Source organism: Numida meleagris, chromosome 11 (assembly GCF_002078875.1).
Source record: "Numida meleagris isolate 19003 breed g44 Domestic line chromosome 11, NumMel1.0, whole genome shotgun sequence".
NCBI classification, from domain to species: domain Eukaryota; kingdom Metazoa; phylum Chordata; class Aves; order Galliformes; family Numididae; genus Numida; species Numida meleagris.
This window is the reverse complement of record NC_034419.1, coordinates 2,064,189-2,084,619: the sequence shown is the minus strand read 5'-3', so window position 1 is coordinate 2,084,619 and position 20,431 is coordinate 2,064,189. Positions and strand designations below refer to the sequence as shown.

Genomic DNA, 20,431 nt, shown 5'->3' with positions numbered 1-20,431 from the left:
ATAATTTATTATATATTTATTTATATAAAATAAATATTTATATTAATTTTCAATAGAGGTAAGTAACAATGATCAATATTGTAAATAGTCTGTGAAGAGGCACCTGCCTAAACTGTATAGGAAAGCAGGCAGAGTTGCTTGTTTGGGGCTTACCCCACTCCAAAAGAGGGACTGTAATGGTGAAGGGTACTGCTTAAATTCTTGTAATTCTCTCCAGTGTGTGTTGTAGACATCACCAGAACTCTAACATGAGTAGATAAACAGTACTGACTCCTTCAGAGCATCATGCTCGTGTGTCACTGGGATGCTGATAAGGTCTCAGCCTGTTTTGGTGGGCTGGTGGGGAATGAGATGCCAGAGGCAAGGCTCTTTATTCACCCTGCTGGGTGGACAGTCTGAAATCCTTTGGTAGCGCTGAATGCCATTCAAGTGAAAGCTGAAAATCTGTTTGATAGCACTTTGACAAACAGGCTGATGCAAGGAGCTGCGTACTGGGCAGGACAGTGTGTTTTGTGCTTATTTTATGTTGTTCTTTCTGTAGGATGTCTGAGTTGATTGAGAAGGAGACTGAAGAATACCGCAAAGGGGATCCAGACCCTTTTGATGACCGACACCCAGGTAAGACATTCTGAATGGTTTTGACAGCCCTGCATCAGCTGATACATGGTAATTCATATTTAAAAGTAAGCAAAATCTAGCCTGAATCAGTCCACTACTGACCAGGGTCTGGTGTGACTAGTGTACATTTTAAGTAGGTAATCACAACTAGCAGAAACACTAACTTGGTCAGTAATTCATATGACTTCTATAATTCTGTTTCTGAGAAAGGTACAGCTAACTACGTTATTCCACAGTCAATCTGAAGTTAGTAGTTTAGTATTGATCTTGAAATCTTGAGGTACATAGATAAGTCTTTTCCTTTTTCTTCTACAGGTCGAGCAGACCCTGAGTGTATGCTTGGTCACTTACTAAGGATACTTTTCAAGAATGATGATTTCATGAATGCGGTAGGTTTGCTCTGAGGACTGTACCTGTCAGGTCTTGACACTTTAATATTTTTGTTTACTCAGTGTTATTCACCTCAGTACTTGTGCTTGTTTAATATTAATTTTACTGGTGGTAGGTCTGTTTCTTCCGTAACAGTGACTTTTAAAGTGTGTTTAAATATGGCTTGTTTGCTGCTGCAAGAGCGACTCAAAGAAAGGGGTAGTTCATGAGCTGTTCAAGAGTATGGGAATATGTGTATTAATGATTGAATTAGTTCTCAGCATTTATCAGTCTCTTTAAAGAAAGTGCAGGTCCTCTAATAAAAGTCTAAAAGCCTAATTAATTTCTGTAATGGAAATTAATATCACTAATTCCAGTGCCTTGTCTGTGTATACTTGGACATGCTGGAGTGCCTATACGAGGAGAGTACATATGCTCTAGGAGGCTCAGGCAGAGCATTTGGAGACAAGAGTCTGGCTTTCCTCTTGCACTGTTCTACCCTTATGTGAGTTAATAGGTAGAAGTTCTGCTGCCCTCGTCTCAGTGTGCCACCTGCATCAGTACATGTTGCTGTAAGGTTTCTGCCTGATTGCTTACATGGAGCTTTTTGTCTTAAATTGCAATTGATAAGCAAACCAAAATGCCATTAAGGAAATGCATTATTTCTTGTATTTGGTGTTTTTTTTAAGCTCTTACTCTTGCATGTTTACACTGTTATTAAGCTGTAATTATTTTAGGCATTTGTCTTTACAAATCAGTTCAAGAAAAGTATTTAATCAGTGAACATCAGATCAGAGGGGAATTCTGTTTCTCAGAGAAGTTATTTCAACTCCTGAATTTCAAACTGATGCTTCTCCTGTTCTTCTCTAGCTAGTGAATGCTTATGTGATGACGAGCAGAGAACCTCCATTAAACACTGCTGCCTGCAGACTTCTTCTGGATATCATGCCAGGACTGGAAACTGCCGTTGTCTTTCAGGAAAAGGTATCATGTATAACAAGGCTTAGTTTATGAGCGTGGTTTATTATGTACTCCAACAGTTCGTCCCGCAGGAGAAACCAGTAAAAAGCACAGTGTAAATCCTACCTCTGGGAGACAATCTGTCCAGTCTTATTAAAGGTTTGGGGCTTTCTGATGTGGGTTTGTTCAGCTGATCAAATCTTGGGTATTCCACAGCTTGTAAGTTATAAGAGGACTGATTCAAACAGAGGAACTGGAATTCTGTGTGGTGCATTCAACACACCTGTGAAATGGGAGGCCATGCAGAGAGATCTAGACAGGTTTGCGCAGTGGGTCTGGGAGAACCTTATGAGGTTCAGCAAAGCCAAGGGCAAGATCTGGCACCTGGGTCATGGCAACCCCTACTGTCAGCACAGACTGAGGATGTAAGGGTGGAGCACAGCTCTGTGCTGTTGAGACCTCACCTGGAGTACTGCATCCAGTACGGTCCAAGGAGTGGAACACCTCTGCAAGGACAGACTGAGAGAACTGGAGCTGTCCAGCCTGGAGAAGAGAATGCTATGGGGAGACCTGACAGCAGCCTGTCAGTATCCAAAGGAGGGCTGTAAGAAAGAAGGGGACAGACTCTTTTGCGGGGTCTGTTGTGATTGGACAAGAGGAAATTGTTTCAAGGTAAAAGTGGACAGATTCAGATTGGATAAAATAGTTTTTTTTAGAGTGAGGGTCATGAAGCACTGAACAAGTTGCCCAGGGAGGTGATGGATACCCCATCCCTTGAGACATTCAAGAATAGAGCTCTGAGAAACCTAATTAGCTGTAGGTGTCCATGTTCATTGCAGGGAAGTTAGACTAGATGACCTTTAAAGGTCCCCTCCAGCTCAAATGATGTATGAATTTAAATTAATGTTTTGGGAAATGTTATACTTTAAATTGTTATTTTATAGGTCCATGAGTGGAGCAGTCTGTATAGAATGTTAGGACTTGCTGTAAGCCTCTCACCTGGTAATCCCTAACTGCAGCAGAGTGATAGCATTATTCAAGCTAAATGATGAGCAAGTCATACTTGAAGCAATCTAAAGCCTGTATGCTTCGTGAGGATTATCTAGATCTGTTATGGACAGCTGAATTCAGCTTCTGTGTGTTGGCAAGTGTGGTTTATAAAGGAATGCACAAAGGGTTGAAAGTGAGGAGAAAGCAGATTTTGTTCCTGAGCCCCACTTTCTTCATCTTTAAAAAATTGATGTGGTATTTTTCTGAAGTCTGGCAATAAGGTAGTGCTTTATATGAAAGTTTCACTTGAGTTCCTTAACTATTGGAAATAGAGATACGGACTCTAAAGCACGGTAAAAGGAAGGAATAATGTGTATCCTTTCTGAAGTATTGAGTTTAATATGATATTTTTGCAATCTGCCTAAAACCTAAGGCTTTGAGTCTTTGATCCAAAAAAAAAGTTAAAAGCAAAGTAATAGGCTCCCTGCTTGTGGAGGATATAGTCTTTTCTTGAGACACAAAATCTCTGTGTAAGTATTAACTGCCAAACATAGCTTAATCTATATGAAATATATGAAATTCCATTCTGATTCCTAAGGTTTTCTTTTTGTAAAAGGCTTTATGACAGATAATCACTGAAGACTGTTGTTCTGATCATAAAGGTGCCCTCTAGTGCCCAGTGGATTTCACATCTCATTTTCTAATGTCATAAGAACACTTTAATTAAATTTAATTATTAGTTAATATATAACAGACAGCTCTAAAAATCTGTAAGCTGGAGGTTCTTATTGGAATGTGTGTCTATTAGTTATTATTAACTGATCTTTTACTGTGTTGTACCCATGTCTCAAATTATGTACAAGGTAATGTGCAAGGTCTTGTCATACTAATGATGTTATGGTATGATGTTTCAAAATCCAATAATGATCTAGAGGAAAAAAATAGAATATTTCATTCTAACATGTAGCCTTTTAATTAACTGTTTTAATTAACATTTATTCAGCCTTGTTAAGAAAAATTGCATGGCAGGCAGTGTTCAATCACTTCTGAGTTTTACTGTTAACATATTTAACACTGATTTTCTTATGTATGGATTGGTATAACTGCATACATTTCTCCCTTCCCCAATCAATATGGATTTATGGCTACTGAGGATTGTTCTTTTGATTGGTGAGTAGTCATTAATGTAAAGAGTTCCACTGGCACCAGGAAGCTTGCTTGTTTAAGTGATTTTTCAACTACTGACCTGTTACAGAAATGTAAGTAACTTACCACTTTTTTTTTTTGTTTACTTAGTGTAAATTCAACACCATTTCTTTGAAATCTGCCAAATTGATGGAGGTCTCTATTAGTAAAACTGACAGGAAAAAATACTTAACTCTTGGAATTGCTTTCTTGTTTCCTGCATTCTAGGAAGGCATAGTTGAAAATCTCTTTAAATGGGCACGAGAAGCTGATCAGCCACTAAGGACATATGCAACAGGGCTTTTAGGAGGAGCTATGGAAAACCAAGATATTGCTGCAAATTACAGGGACGAGAATTCACAATTGGTAATGATCTCTTGATGCATACTGTCATTTACAGGATAGGTATCTCTGTCTTTTTTTCTTTCTTTTTTGAGTGTGTGGTGGCACTCGCATGTATATGTTAACATACAGGTTTTCCATTGGTTATAATAATATATCCACTCAGTAGCTCATACTTTCCATCCTTTCCTGACTGAATTTGCTGAGGCTGGGGTATGCAGCCTGATTATTCTATTACACTGGTTGTGTTTTAAAATGCTTATGAAAACCAAAGGCAAACACTGTACTTCTTAATGCAACTCATATTCCTAGTTTCCTTGAAGCAAAAATTTCAAAGACTTAGCTATTGTATGTGGTGGCTTATATGCTGGGCAGAAATGAAAGTTAAATCAACATGGAGACAACTTCACAGGAAATGTTATTCTAAATATGATTCTTTTTAAAATTTATAAATCTTCCACCAATTTAATGTTAAATCTATATGATGGTTATCAGCAATTGAGATGACTGTCAGAAGAAGCTAGGTTACGCAAATCTGGTTTTCAGAACGGTGTACAGTGTCACTTATAGTGTGTCAGACCACATGTAAATTCTAATTCTTGCACAGATAAGTCCTTTTAAAAGCAAGCTCTTATCAAATCTCCTGCTTTGAAAGGAAATGTTGCCCTTATTCTAGACTAGACAGATGATGAAGGAAAGGTGCAGTATGTAGTTCTTAATGGTTTTCAGGCTACTTCTTTCTCTTTTAGGAAAGTGAGTGAAGATTTTTTTTTTTTTAGAGTAAAAGCTATAGCAGAAAGGGTTGGGGATTTTTATTCACTTTAAAATTGTTATTTCTCTGGGGAAATGTGTACCTCAGCATGCCTGGTATTCTGTGCAATAGACTTCTTTATATGGGAAGAGCAGAACTATGGCCAGTGTGAGCTGTATGATCAAGGCAGGAAATGTGTTCTTATGCATGCTGCTTTTGTGAAACAGGTAGCTTTGGTGCTTCGACGACTACGGGAGTTACAGGTGACTGAAATGACCACGAAACAAGAAAATAAGCGTCCCAGTCCTCGGAAAGTGCCATCAGATTCTCTGCTGCCTTTAGATGAAGAGGCTGTGGATATGGATTATGGGGAGATGGCAGTGGATGGAGAGCAAGAAGAAGTGGCTGGGGATATGGAGATCTCCTTTCATCTTGATTCAAGTCACAAGACCAGCAGCAGAGTCAACTCTGCTACAAAGCTAGATGATGGGGGACTAAGAAAAAGCAAATCAGGGAAACAACATGAACGAGATGGCTTCCGGAAGGCCAAGCAAAAGCTGGGCTTCTCTGCTTCGGAACCAGAGCGGATGTTTGTTGAACTGTCCAACAGCAGCTGGTCAGAAATGTCCCCGTGGGTGATTGGCACTAATTATACACTTTACCCTTTGACTCCTGCCATAGAGCAGAGGCTTATTCTTCAATACCTGACTCCTTTAGGGGAGTACCAAGAGGTGAGCATATATATAAAGGTGGGAGGACTCTGTGCGTGAATTCTCCTGACAAAGCGTCAGTGGTATTGTGGGAGAGAGTTTTGAGAACTATTTTATCACGCACTGGTATTTCCTGATACAATTAAGATCAACTCCTGAGTTGTTGGCTTTCGAATTGATGAAGTCATTATTTTGAACGGTACCTAGCAGGTAATACTCAAACCTGAACCAAGCAGTTGTGTGGTGTAGTAGTTAGAGCACGGTGCTAGGAATCTTATTCCTGGTTTCTGTTAACTTTTAGTGATTATTTACATGATACAGGGTAAGTCGCTTTGTTTGAAATGCATGCATGTTTTTTCTCTTTACTCCTGGGAAGTTAATAGACTCCATCATTAGAAGTCAGAGGAAACAATGAACTTGAAATTCTTTCTGCAGTGGTTTTTATGACTTCTACGGTGCTTCTGATAAGAAATGACAGTGTAGATGCAGATGCTTTTGAGAGCTCTTGTTACTTAAAATAGTTGGGCTGCATCAGATTTACCAAAGAGTGTTTCCTGTTCCCTCTTTTTTTTTAACTATAAACTTCAAGTTAGCATAGGTCTGCAGACCACCCTCACCTACTTAGTCATTTTTAGGTGGTTTAACTGAATTTGAGATGCAACAAAGCAACACAGTTTTGCTTTGTGTTATATGTTGTGTGTGTGTGCACGTGTGTGCCTTGCTTCAGTGAGAACCAAAGAAACCGTTATCCCCCTAATACCCTGCATGCTGACTGGATCACTTCATATGCCAGCAATAACAGGATAGAAAAATAGGAATTAGTGCCATAAAGCTGTTACACAAAGAATTATGCAGAGGGTTTTGGTTTGTTGCCCTGCTCTCCTGTTTTTTCTGTTCAGTTGTTGGGTAGTTGTCTTTGCACAGATGGAAAGTGGAACCTATCACCAGGGTGGTATCTGTGTGGACTTACCATAGCTGCACTTGAAGGAGTGCCTTAAGATTTCCTGTGGCAGCTGTCATGCACCTTGCTGCAGTCAGCAGATGTATTACAAGAGGTCTGTTAACCTTTATTGCTTCCTATGGATGGAGCTGGTTACCACTGACCTCTCATAACAGGTATCTGCCAATAGGGGGAAACTGGGGGGTTTGAGAGAGTAAAAGCCAAAACAGACCTTGAATTTCCTGTGAAACGTTCAGCTAGCCTCCCAACATTATTTTTCTCAGCTATTACCCATCTTCATGCAACTGGGATCAAGGGAGCTGATGATGTACTACATCGACTTGAAGCGAACCAACGATGTGCTGCTTACTTTTGAAGCCCTTAAGGTAAATTACTTTTGTAACGTGATATTGTGCTGTAAACAGGGGAAAAGCATAGAGTGCGTTTGCATGCATCAAAGGCAAATGTTTGCCTCCCTTAGGCCTGCATATATTGTAGGGTCCCCTGGGATTGGCTGCACTGTGCTTTTGTTTTTTTACAGTTCTCAGGTATTTAAAAAATTAAAATTATTAGTTGTGGGCAAAGCACCATTGATTTCCTCTGCTATTTACCTATCGGAAGATGGTAAAAATTCCCTTTTCCATCAAAAGCTTATATTGCTAGTGCCCTTATATGGGATTCCTGTTATTGCCAGGGACATTTGTGAGGGGTAGGAAGCATAAGCATCCTAATTACAGAAGCTCCAGCGTGACGTCAGTGAGCCTCATGTTTGAAATGCAATAGTTATGTGTGAACGATCAGTAAGTTACCACCCGAAAATAGGAAAGAAAATACAAAATAACCCTCTTTAAATTAAACCTGCAGCACAGCAGTTAGTTCTTCAATGCATTCCTTCCCTCTTTCACAGTGACTTCTCTGCCTTCGTTCTTACAGTGTCATCTTTCTGTTTTGTTGTCATTTGTCTGCAAATTTATTTCCAAGCAGGAGCATTCCTACAAAAGGTGTAGGTTACCTCAGCTGCGAGCGGGGTGGGGGTTGCAGTGATTCTTCCTGTCTCCTCCTAAGGTGCTGGTAATATAGCATAGTAACTTTCAGCACAGCTGCAGTCTTCAGTTTTACCTGTAGCCTACTACTTCCATTTTGTAAAATTCTCTGTGTCAGCAGTATGGCATGTATAAATGTGAATGCAGATCTGAATATTTTACAGTAATACAGAATAGGAAGACGTAAAGTAGTTCCTTGGATAATTTCTGAACTTATCTGCTTTTCTTGTATTTATTTTGCAAGATGTGTAAAACAAAGTGATAGCTGACTTTTTTTGTTCGTTGTTTATCTTTGTATGCTTATTTCTTAAATGTGTTAAAAATCAATCTTGTTTGGATGGAGCATCTAGTAACATTCCTATCTGTAACTGATAACGTGCTAAATGTGACACGTGGCATTTAAGATCAAATTTGTTTTCATCCGAGAAGCATTTGTAATTCTGTGTAGTTAAAGGGAACTTCTCAGACTAGAAAGAGGAATCTGTGCAGTTCTGACTACCAACATTGATGAGATACGTGAGTAACTGTTCATAAGACAAAAAGAAGCAAAAAAAAAAAACCGTACCAAATCTGTGCATTAGAAAAAATCAAACCATCAGTGCATTCCTTCTGTGATCTTTTAATCACTGTATGTCTACAGTGTCATTCTCAACTCTGTGCCTGCCATAGGGTTCAGGCAGCTGTATAGTGAGCCAGGTAATGGTCTAAGTGTGGAGAAGAGCTCGTTTCCCCTCAGCCACGCCAGGTTACCTTTTAGATCAGTTCAGCATTATTTCATTACTACTTTAAGAATGCTAGTGCTGATACAAGGGGAAGGGCAAATGTGCCGAGTGAGGAGGAAGGGAAAGACTTGGACAGCGTAGGTTTGTGATGGGTTAGACTCAGCAAGCAAGTAAGCAAGAACTTATTATTTCTAGTGATCTGAAGTTGTAGAAGCCTATTCCCAAAATCTGAAATAGAAGAAAGTGACCAGTTGAGGAAAAAGGGTTGTTTGCTTCTTTCTAGCAGGACTGGTGATGATCTTAACACTGCACAATGTCAATTATTGTCTCAGGAGTACACCAGCAAGAAATACACTGGTGGGGGTAAAAAAAAAAAGCCACTAGTGTTTTCTTCAGGCATTAGTCAAGCAAAATAACTCATTAAACTGATAACATTTTTAATAGGGAGACATAATTGCTTTAAGTGCCATATAAAAGTTATACATGGGCCAGATATTACACTGTGCAGTTAAATATAACAGAAGGAGGAAATAAGGTGGATAAAGCATGGGGTGCTTGTTTTCTGCCATCTGTTCTTCTACAGTAGGAAGGGAGGAATTGATGACAGTTTGAAGAATTCCATTATTATCTGCCTTCTTCTTTCTTTAGCATTTGGCATCATTGCTGCTGCACAACAAGTTTGCAACAGAGTTTGTTGCTCACGGAGGCGTGCAAAAGTTGCTGGAGATTCCTCGTCCTTCCATGGCAGCCACAGGAGTCTCCATGTGCTTGTATTATTTATCTTACAATCAAGATGCGATGGAAAGGGTAAGATACATTCTTTAATGTAACTGCTGTAATTTTAGTGATTTCAAGGCACTTAGTCTTTCTAGAGTTCTCTTTGGCCTGAGCTTATAAACGTTAAAACAGATGATAATGAAGACTAGTTCCTCACCTCAGATTTTAACATTTTTTAAAAATGCATCATAAAAGATTCCTCCTGTCAGTTATGCTCTTCCAGCGAGAATCTTTTCCAATAGGTTGATATGTCAGTCTTCCATTAAGCTTCAGCTTCTCAGATACTTGAAACAGTGATTCTATTTCCTTTTTCCATACTGGCAGCAGCACTTGTGTGCTGAGCCAGATCCAGCAATTGATCCAGTTTATTCTGTAGTTGCAGCTGTGCCAAGGGAAGGAGAGGAAAAAAAAAAAAAGATGAACTTCCAGCTTGTAAGCACTAGTGCAGGCACATGGGAGGATCCTGCTCTGAGATTCATTCAAAGCAACTGCAAAATTATACTCTTAAGCCTTCTAAATCTGCCCTGCTTTGTGAGTGATGACTCTTTTGATTCCTGGCCTGCCCTTGGAATTGTCTGTTTTTGTGTTTTTTTAAATTCGGTTGAAAGCTGGACCATTTAAAGTAGTAACTCTACATTTCTGCTTATTTTGGGTTTTGGATGCTGTCTTGAGTGTTTCAGTTTGACATGTTTAACGCTCTTAAGCATGTATATACTTGACTGGCAGTGGTTAAGGGCCTATATAGAGGGATTCTGCTAGCATTTATATGAGTGAGCTCAAAAACCTCTTAACAATGGTTGACAGGTCTGTCTATATGTCACATCTTCTATGAAGGCAAGAAAGACAAAATGAGTATAATGTTTTTGCATTTCTTTTTGCTCATTTTGTCAGAAAATAGACCCTTGCTGTATACGACTTGCTTGGTGTTTCTCTGAACTTTGACAATGAGAAAACTGTGCACTCTTCTTTTTTTTTTTTTTTTTTTCCCTCCTGGTTGCACTCATTGCTTGCATGGTTATTCAAACGGAAAAGCAAAAGCCCTGGCAGGGTGCTGAGTGGACACTGGTTCTCCTTGATGTCCTCAGGGCATGTCATTAAATTATGTAGCTGTACGTAGTGATGTTGTCTTACCTACCTCATGTTATCCCCAATATTTACAAATACCTGGTAGAACAGGTATGTGTTCTTTCCTCTCTTGCCTTTGGATATTTCAGAGGAAGCCAGTTTCAGGTGGCAGTCCCTTACCACTTAGTGTATGCCAGGCCTCCAGTCTTTGGGTGGAGGTAAAGCTGGAACTGGTTACTCAATCTCCTCTCAGTATGTTTGACACTAGTGGAGAAGAGATTAAAAAAAATAATCTGCTGACTTGGCATAAAAGCAGCTAGTGCTTCAGCTCCCTGTATGGTTCCTGTTGGCACTGACCTTGACAGAGGGTTAGAAGCTAACAAATTATGTTAAAGCACAACTCTGAGCATGTGGTCTGCACATCTCAGAGACAGGACTGAGGAAAGGGACCAGCTAAGTTGTCTATTTCTAGAGAAAGTCGAGCTTTAGGTGAGCGTTTGATGGTCCTTGCTGTTCCCCTAGGCTTTGATACTGGCTTACTGGAACTGCTATTACATTCAGAAGAATTTTTGTTTCTTAGCTAAAAACGTGTCTTTCTTCTCTGGCTCTAGTGAAGTGCTCTCTTTGGATGCTTTGAAACAGTATGCAGAAGGACTCTCTGAAATTTTGCTGTACGAAGACTGCTGTATTTACCCTGTTTATGTCAGGGAATGGATGAGTTGCTAGTCCTGTGTTTCCACATGATGATCTTTTAGTCTCACTGAGGCCTTGTTTCCCTGGTCTGGAAATGGGGCTTTTATCTCATGTGTCAGATACCAGTTACTCCCATCTACACTAGGAGCAGTTGTACCCTTTTCATTTCAAAGAACTGTGATTCTCCTCAGACTAGTTCTCAACAGTCTGTTTCAAGTCCTTCTCAAGAAAGTTCTTTTGCTTTCTAGGTGTGCATGCACCCCCATAATGTGCTTTCAGATGTGGTGAACTACACCTTATGGCTAATGGAGTGCTCCCATGCCTCAGGCTGCTGTCACGCTACTATGTTCTTCTCCATTTGCTTCTCCTTCCGTGCTGTCCTGGAGCTCTTCGACAGGCATGATGGCCTTCGTCGTCTGGTTAACCTGGTAAGGCTTGGACTTTTATGTGCTGAACAGGGTTAATACTAGGTTTTGCACTCTCTGCAATTACTAAACTGTGGAGAGTTCTGGTTTGTTCTGTTCTGGTTTGTTTGTTTATTCCTCTCTCTTCCCAAGAGGTAGGAAAGGTGAGTTTTCTGAGTAACAGACAGGAGGATTCTTATTCTTCCTGTAAATAAGAATATCATTGCCCAGAGGCTTGCTACTTCTTGTTAGCTTTTTGGTGCAGCACCTGGGTTAAGCAGCACTCACTCTACCAGTGGTGGCTTAGTGGGTAGAGTTCGAATGTTTCTCAGCATTCCACATGCATGTGTCATGTTGCCGTGCACCCTTCTGGATGCAAAGACACCCAACCTTGTTTCGTGAGAGATATAGCTGTGTTGGTGCTGCGCTTGGTAATCACAGTACCTTATGGACACCAACAGATACTGTTACACCATTTCTGTACAAAAGCTGGTACCTTTGCATGGCATGTGCAGTCCTGGTAGCTTGGGTTGGTAGAAATTCAGAGACCTTGCCACTGCAGGGTGTGAGCGCTTTGTGTCGTGCAGTATAACACCTGATAATACAGCAGCGCCTCTAGACACACACTGATGTGACTTGTGGATTTTTTCCGCATTTCTAGTGAAAGGGAGGAATGGTTCTTATTAGACTTAGCAATTTGCTTGGATGAACATTATCCGAACAGAAAAAGCTTTCATCAGCTGTCTGAGAGAGTTTGCTTACGTGTCTTTTGTACCAAAGGCAGTTTGGTTTTGATCCAAGTGCAGCTGAGAATTGTAGGTGCTATTATTTCTGAAGTGTAAACTGACGAAACTTTTTCCTTTCCACCCAATTTTCTTTCTGAAGATAAGTACCCTTGAAATCTTAAACTTGGAAGACCAAGGAGCTCTCTTGAGTGATGATGAGATCTTTGCCAGTCGCCAGACTGGGAAACACACCTGCATGGCCTTGCGGAGATACTTTGAAGCTCACCTTGCTATCAAACTTGAACAGGTGAAGCAGTCACTCCAGCGCACTGAAGGTGGTGTTCTGGTCCATCCACAGCCCCCATACAAGGTGAGCAGCATGCTGCAACCTCTCAACATTGATGAAGTCTGTATTGTAGGAAAAAACAGATTGAAAATGTTGGAAATGAGTTTAATTGCTAGTGACAAATGGTACTTTTCAGACGCCATAGTTTTTCAGGAGCGAGCGGAGCAATACTGTTGTTGGCCATTATTTGGTTATTTTCTTCCTTCTCCCTGCAAGATGTGTGGTTTTTTGTTTTGTTTATTTATTTCTTTGTTTTTACAATTTTGTGGCTTATTGTTCTGAGGGAGTACATTCATTTGTGGTTTCTGGCTTCATTTACAATGATTTTCCATTGTAATGAATTGAAATGAGAAAACATGTTTTTTCACTGCTGCAAAAATCACTTATTTTTCAGTGACTAATGTATATAAGCTGTTTGATTAGAATGATATTTTTTGAGCTGAAATGCAGGCTTGTTTGGAATGCCATTTCTTCAGTACGTTTTGTAGTCAGAACTTTAACTGAATGTTTTTCAGACCTTTGTAATACTTTCGCATAAGATTCTTTTGAAAGATAATCTGGTTGCTATTAGATTAGTAGCTTAAAAGTAGACTAGAGTTATACTGAAACTTCTTAAAGTGGTCTAAGCTTTCTAGGACTGCGAAGAAACAAGTTGTATTATTAAGCTTATTATTGCATATTATCATGGCAATTGCTGGATTTTTTTTATGTAGTGGAGAATAAAAGAAAGTAAATAATTTGCAAGAAACAGTAATTTTTTCAACTTTGACGTGACTACAGTTTTCAGTTTAAATCACAGCAGTGAAGGACTTGATGAGGAAGGTTGTAACCCTTGTGATCTCTTTCTAATGCTTCCAACTCCTTTCCTGGCAGGCCTGTTCCTATACTCACGAGCAGATTGTAGAGATGATGGAATTCCTGATTGAGTACGGGCCAGCACAGCTCTACTGGGAGCCAGCAGAGGTCTTCCTTAAATTGTCTTGTGTCCAGCTCATGCTTCAGCTCATTTCAATAGCATGCAACTGGAAGACATACTATGCAAGGTGAGCTGTTTGCTGTAGTACTGTATTTCTTTAGTGCAGTAAGTTGTGACTTGGGCAAGATGGCCATTGAATTTCTAGATTACCTCCTTGTCTTAGGGTGCCTAAGGCAGGTAGTATGGGCTGTGCTGTGGTTACACAGTGCTTATAAAAGCACAGTGGAAAGCTGAACTGAAAACTTGGGTAGAGAGAGAGAGAGATGCAGTGAGAATCCTGAAGAACCAGGGTGCCTCATGCCTTTGATTTCTGAGAAACCAGCATCATAGGACAGCTTAGTCACAGTTCTGTGCTACTTTTCTTTGTTTGCCTTTTTGTTACAGAAGGCTTTTAGAAAACCTTTTAAGTAGAAGGTGAAGTCAAGGCACATCTTAATCCTGGAGAAGAGGCAGAATGTCTGGATGAAGTAAACTTAGCTTATGCAAGAGAGGACATTGTGTATCACCTTTGTTCATTTATTGATACTTGAAATTTACTGAGCAGTTAGAACATTGCAAACAAGCAGTGAGGAGATTGAACGTTGCAAAGGAGAACATGCAACAAGTCAGTATTTGAGAGAGGAAAAAGTCAGAAGATGAACTTGAGTGACACACAGTAATAATGTCCCTAGATGATATACCACCAGTGCTTAAACTCGGGATGTTTGTAGAGAGGCTTACCTTGTGATGCTACATCTAAGTTTCTCCTGTCTGGGGCACTGTGGTATTATCTTTCTGTGGCCCCACTCCCCCACAACCTCCAAAAATTTGCAGCATTCCTGCTCTTAGAAAAGAAAGGGAACTGCACCAGAGTCTGATAGAGATATCATTAGGATCCTGTCCTCAGTTCAGAGGGAGGATGGGTGCGATGTTCCAGCCCCTGTTTAACCTAATGAGCAACTGCTCTCAAGAGTGTTGGTGTAGTCCTCTCTAGAGTGTGTTCTAGAGTGAACACGCTGATGAGTCACTGTCTGCTGTGGCTAGTTGTCATCAACTGTATTCTTTTCACTAGGACTCCCTCCTCCTTATTTCTGCTGTGAACAGGAGCTCCTTGCGTAGCTTAGCTTGAAAGCCTTTAAAATCTGTTCTGCTTCTGCAGTCCCCTGCCTCCCTCTCTCTCTCAGGTTGCATTCTCCTGGGTGGTTTCTGTTCTCCTGTTTCTTGCAGCTGTTTCTTAATTGCAACCTGGGTTAACCCTTTCCTTTCCATACAAACCATCAGCCCTTTTTTTTTTCTGTAGTTCTGCTCTTCCACCTCTTGTTCAACAGCCCTTTTCATATTCCACACACCTGTGTGTCTTAATCTGGTGCCTAAGTTGATGCTTTTATTCATGTCATATGTGTCAGTTTTCTTGCTAAACAGCACCCGTTCACTTCAGGAAAAAAAAAAAACTTTTCTACTAGATTGGCAACAAAGTTTTTTAGACAGGAATATTTTTAAACTTTTTGAAGAAAAAATTTTGAGATGTAGAGTTAGATTAGATCAAGAAGCTTAGCTTACAATGCTTTTGTAGATAAATCTAGTTTGTACTTCTGTAATTTCAAAATTACATTGCTTCTGGGAGCCTGTGGGCAGGATGAGATGTATGGCAAACTGCGGGTGACAGTGTGCGTAGTTACAGTATGTGAGCAGTGCCTTCTGCGAGAACTGGCCCTTTAAGAGTGGCGCGTGGATCAGAAAGCATCATCAAAAACATCAGATGTGACAGATTGATTTGTTGGATTAGAGTACACTTCCAAGAAGTTCTTGTGTTGCTTTCAGGAATGACACAGTACGCTATGCTTTGGATGTGCTAGCCATCCTGACTGTGGTTCCTAAAATCCAATTGCAGTTGGCAGAACCTGTGGATGTGTTAGATGAAGCCGGATCTACTGTTTCCACTGTGGGTAAGCTGAATGTGGTCCTGATTATTTACACCCTTAGCAATTGTCTTCTACTAAGTGTTTTTTTCAGCTGGCTGTTTCTACAGTGAGAAAAGGGTTAAAATAATGGAAGAGTTATCATTAGGGATGCAGGTAAATGTGAGAGTAGACTGCAGTTAGAATTGTCATGCTTAGTGCTATGGTTGTATTACAAATTTGAAGGCATGGTCTTTGACTTGCACTTGTTTTCAAGAGCTCATTAAATACAGATGCAGGCAAATTCACTTTTGTTGTGGGACTGTTAGGTTCGCTCAGCTTCCCAGAAATGTAGGTCTCCTTGGGAATGTGGGAGTAGAATTTCTGCTATAGATTTGTTTGAGTTATACTCTAATTGGCTACCTGCAGATTCAGTATGCAGATGAATGAAGTGTGCCTGGGTCAGATCTAAGGCCTATGTATTAAAGAGATCCTGACTTTCTTTTTTTATTTCTTTAAGGAAAAAAAATAAAGAGGGATGATGTTAGGTTTTGTGCAAAAGAAATTGTCCAGAAAAAGATGTAAGCAAAAGACAAAATACCTATTTCTTGAGAGAAGTTTTGATCTTCTGAAGAGGACATGAAACGTGCAGATTAATTTCATTTAGGAAGCTATGGCATAATATATTTTTTCCCCTTCATAGCAAAGTCTCCTTTCTTCCCCTCCTTGTCTACATTGTTAACATCTTCTGCAAGAGTTGCTTTCTGCAGTAAGAATTAGAGGCATGCCTGTGCATCTTCTCTGTGCCGTATATCTCAGATGGCAGTCCTGTGCCATGGCTGAGCTCTGAAAGATCTGCTCCTCACTTATTGATGAGTAAGTGGAGGAGCATGAAAGTATTTAAAAATAATAAAATTTGTCAGGGAGGTAGGAGAACGTGTCTTACGCTAATTAGAAAAAAATGAACTTCAGAAATCCCCAGAATGAAGTGGAATTAGGTATTTTTCTCAGATTTGTGGAAGACTTCCTTACTTAACTGATTAAACTGTAAGATACAGAGAGAGTATTAAAGGAATTATTTCTTTCCTTTACTAGGTATTAGTATCATCCTTGGAGTTGCTGAGGGTGAATTTTTCATCCATGATGCTGAGATTCAGAAATCAGCCCTTCAGATCATCATCAATTGCGTGTGTGGCCCAGATAATCGGATCTCCAGTATTGGCAAATTCATCTCTGGAACTCCTCGGCGAAAGCTTCCTCAGGCCCCTAAGAGCAGTGAGCACACGCTAGCTAAGATGTGGAATGTGGTGCAGTCCAACAATGGCATCAAAGTGCTGCTGTCATTGCTGTCTGTAAAGATGCCCATCACAGACGCAGATCAGATCCGAGCGTTAGCCTGCAAAGCCTTGGTGGGGCTCTCACGCAGCAGTACTGTCCGGCAGATTATCAGCAAGCTCCCCCTCTTCAGCAGCTGTCAAATTCAGCAGCTGATGAAAGAGCCGGTGCTCCAGGACAAGCGCAGTGAGCATGTGAAGTTCTGTAAATACGCTGCTGAGCTGATAGAGCGTGTCTCTGGGAAGCCATTGCTGATTGGCACAGATGTCTCCCTGGCTCGTCTGCAGAAAGCAGATGTGGTGGCCCAGTCAAGGATCACGTTTCCTGAGAAGGAGCTGCTGCTCCTGATTCGGAACCATCTCATCTCTAAGGGCCTAGGAGAAACTGCATCTGTCCTTACTAAAGAGGCTGACCTACCCATGACTGCAGCATCTCATTCATCTGCCTTCACCCCCGTTGCGGCTGCTGCCTCTCCCGTGGCCCTGCCTCGCACTCCTCGCATAGCTAATGGCATCTCAGCCCGTTTGAGTAGCCACACTTCTGTAGGTTCTGCTGCCACGTCTGTCCATGCTCAGGCAAGGCCGCCTGCATCCCAAGGTCCACTTGCCCTTCCAGGCCCTTCTTATGCCAGCAACTCTCCTCTGATTGGCAGGATTAGCTTTGTCAGGGAGAGGCCGTCTCCCTGCAACGGCAGAAAAATCAGAGTGTTGCGACAAAAATCGGACCATGGCGCCTACAGCCAGAGCCCAGCTATCAAAAAGCAGCTGGACAGACACCTTCCTTCCCCGCCCACGCTGGACAGTATAATCACAGAGTACCTTAGGGAGCAGCATGCCCGCTGCAAAAACCCTGTTGCCACCTGTCCCCCTTTCTCTCTCTTTACTCCCCATCAGTGTCCTGAGCCAAAACAGAGGCGCCAAGCGCCAACTAACTTTACCTCACGGCTGACCCGCAGGGCAGCCTTTCCGAAGTACGGAGGGGTGGATGGTGGCTGCTTTGATAGACACCTTATATTTAGCAGGTAAGGAAGAAAAATGTTTCTTGCTCCCTCTCAGAGTGTGCCCTGTGCCAAAAAGCCTTGCCTGAATTCAGGCTGTGGAATCCCACAGCGGAGCCTCCTTGGACAGACGAGCATTTAAATTCAACAGTGGCAAATGGCAGAGCTTTGCAAGGCAATTTTAGAAGTTGTTCTGTTTCTCTTGTGCCAACGGTCAGTACGAAGGATACGAAACGTGCTATTTTCAGAGTGATATTAATTAATTGGCAACATTGGTTGATGAGGCTCATACTTTTTTGTTCTCCTTTGGAAGGTAAGTAATGCCAGTTTCACAGGAGAGAGCAGCATAGCCTTGAGGTTGTTTTGCTGACAGAGCCAGTCCTACTGACAGTGGAGGACAGTGGAATGCTTATTTTTCATCTTGCAGCTTAATCTTTAGCACAACAAGTTGCTTGCCTTTTTACATGGCCTTCCTTTTGCTGAGGTTAAACTGGAAGATGATGTGAAGTTAAAATAAAAAAAAAAAAATCCATATGACGGCATTCTCAGACTTTCAACTGTCCAGCTTTGAAGGCAGGTTCTAAGTGCTTCAACTTAATGATGTACTGTAACGGAAGCACTTAATTGTGCAAGACAAATCCAGAATTGTTGCAGATGCTGTTGTCACATTCTCGCTTGACCAGTAGTCTTGTAATTGACACTTAGCTTGTCTTAGAGGAAAACTGTAACTTTTAACCTACGTGATTAGTGAGGACTGGTTTTAGTATCATCACGCAGTAGTTCAGTTTTCTGCTCTTTCAGGTAACCCTTGTTTTTCCACCTTCTCTAGGTTCCGTCCAATTTCTGTGTTCCGGGAAGCAAATGAGGATGAGAGTGGCTTTACCTGTTGTGCATTTTCTGCGCGTGAACGATTCTTAATGCTGGGTACTTGCACAGGGCAGTTGAAACTGTACAATGTATTCAGTGGCCAGGAAGAGGCAAGTTACAACTGCCATAACTCTGCTATCACACACCTTGAGCCATCAAGGGTGAGTAATTGGAGACCGGTGCTGAGTGCTAGAAGTTCTCGTAGGCTAAAGCCTGGTATATTTGGGGCACATCTGGATATGTACATCTCAAGTGCACCTACTGGCTGGCCTGTAGTGCCTGTGATGAAAGTACTGGTAGCAGTTACAGACTGCCTCTCCAAGTTCTCTAGTTTGTTTTCTTCCCAAGATAATATATTGAGAAGATGCAGGGGCTGTGTGTCTTCATAAGTAACAGATTTTAATATGACTTATGAATTGTGAGATATAAAGCCAGAATATATCAAACTGGGAAAAAAAAATAAACTTGTGGGGGATGATTGTAGAAAGAAATAGAAGGTGACCAACTTAAAGCAGAGAAGATGCCACTCAGAGGTCATTGAAGTTCAGGCAGAGGTCATCCTGTTTTTATCTGCTGTTAACATCACAGATCATTCCCATTGTTATCTGTAACATTTTCCTTCATCTATATAGCGTAAGGAGCTCTTGGTATAATGTTGAATACGGGGACATTAGCCCAAAAGAACAGTTTATTGAGCACAAAACTTGCTGTAGTTCCTCAATTAATCTTGTAAGTCTCAATTATTGTGTACAAGTAAAACAATAACCTCTATTTTCCTTGGTGTTCTTTTCCTTCCTTCCCCTCCGCTCCTGTCTGGAAATGCAGGATGGATCCTTATTGCTGACATCTGCTACATGGAGCCAACCTTTGTCTGCATTGTGGGGAATGAAGTCTGTCTTTGATATGAAGTAAGTATATTCTGATCTCTGTGGGATATTTAGTTAGAAACATTCAGTATAGGCAGAATCCATAAGAACAAACTCCATGAAAGAACAGGACAGCACAGCTCCCCCAATATCTGCGGTGAAAACGTAAGAAAAGTAACACATTTTAATTTTAGTATCTTCCCTCTTATTGAGTACAGACACATTTGAAAATTCTACTTACCTGAAGAGTCATCTAATGCAGGATACATTAGTAGAATGACCCTTGTTCCTGAAGGCAGAAAATAATGTTTGTATTTTTATTCTTATGTTAGTAAGACTGTCATCTTGACAATCTTGTTGTAGCCAGTTACAGAATTTTATAACACATCGATTTTGCATAATGAAATTTTTGGACCTGGAAAGCTATGTCAAATTGAGTTCAGTATTTACAATTGCTTTCATCAAAAATGGAGGAGAGGCTCTTTGTTCCTTGGAAGGTGAGGGTGTCATCTACCTCGGTTGTAAGCAACAGTTTTGCTGTGACCTGTGTAGGTCAGTGAGAGAGCATTCTTCAGATAAAAAGTTCAATATGTCATCACAAGCATATGTGTTTGACTGCTCCTGTTGCACTTCGTTGGTCACTCCTGCAAATACTGTTACATTTATGGTGCAGGTCCTGTTGCGGTAGTAATTTTATTACAAGTTTCCAGGGAGACCTCACTGTGGCCTTCTAGTACTTGAAGGGAGCTTACAAGCAGGAGGGGAACTGACTTTTTACACAGTCTGATAGTGATAGGATGAAGGGGAATGGCTATACATTAAAAGAGAGGAGACTTAGGTGAGATGTTCTGGATAATTTTTTTTTTACTCAGA

The 20,431-nt window shown here is 40.9% G+C and overlaps 1 protein-coding gene across 5 annotated transcripts in view; it reads left to right on the top strand.

Moving 5' to 3' along the window:
• Positions 1 to 20,431, top strand: part of DCAF1 (DDB1 and CUL4 associated factor 1) — a 50,709-nt gene that overhangs the window by 8,895 nt on the left and 21,383 nt on the right. For 4 of the 5 annotated variants that reach the window (XM_021409232.1, XM_021409234.1, XM_021409233.1 and 1 more), the window contains exons 3-16: positions 542 to 618; positions 934 to 1,007; positions 1,858 to 1,971; positions 4,351 to 4,488; positions 5,443 to 5,946; positions 7,150 to 7,251; positions 9,279 to 9,437; positions 11,414 to 11,593; positions 12,455 to 12,664; positions 13,514 to 13,683; positions 15,417 to 15,541; positions 16,589 to 17,849; positions 18,655 to 18,853; positions 19,518 to 19,600. In XM_021409232.1, coding sequence (XP_021264907.1) covers positions 542 to 618; positions 934 to 1,007; positions 1,858 to 1,971; positions 4,351 to 4,488; positions 5,443 to 5,946; positions 7,150 to 7,251; positions 9,279 to 9,437; positions 11,414 to 11,593; positions 12,455 to 12,664; positions 13,514 to 13,683; positions 15,417 to 15,541; positions 16,589 to 17,849; positions 18,655 to 18,853; positions 19,518 to 19,600 — 3,396 coding nt within the window. Of the gene's footprint in view, positions 1 to 541; positions 619 to 933; positions 1,008 to 1,857; positions 1,972 to 3,269; positions 4,108 to 4,350; positions 4,489 to 5,442; positions 5,947 to 7,149; positions 7,252 to 9,278; positions 9,438 to 11,413; positions 11,594 to 12,454; positions 12,665 to 13,513; positions 13,684 to 15,416; positions 15,542 to 16,588; positions 17,850 to 18,654; positions 18,854 to 19,517; positions 19,601 to 20,431 lie in introns of those variants that run through there. The other variant, XM_021409235.1, reaches the window with a different exon arrangement.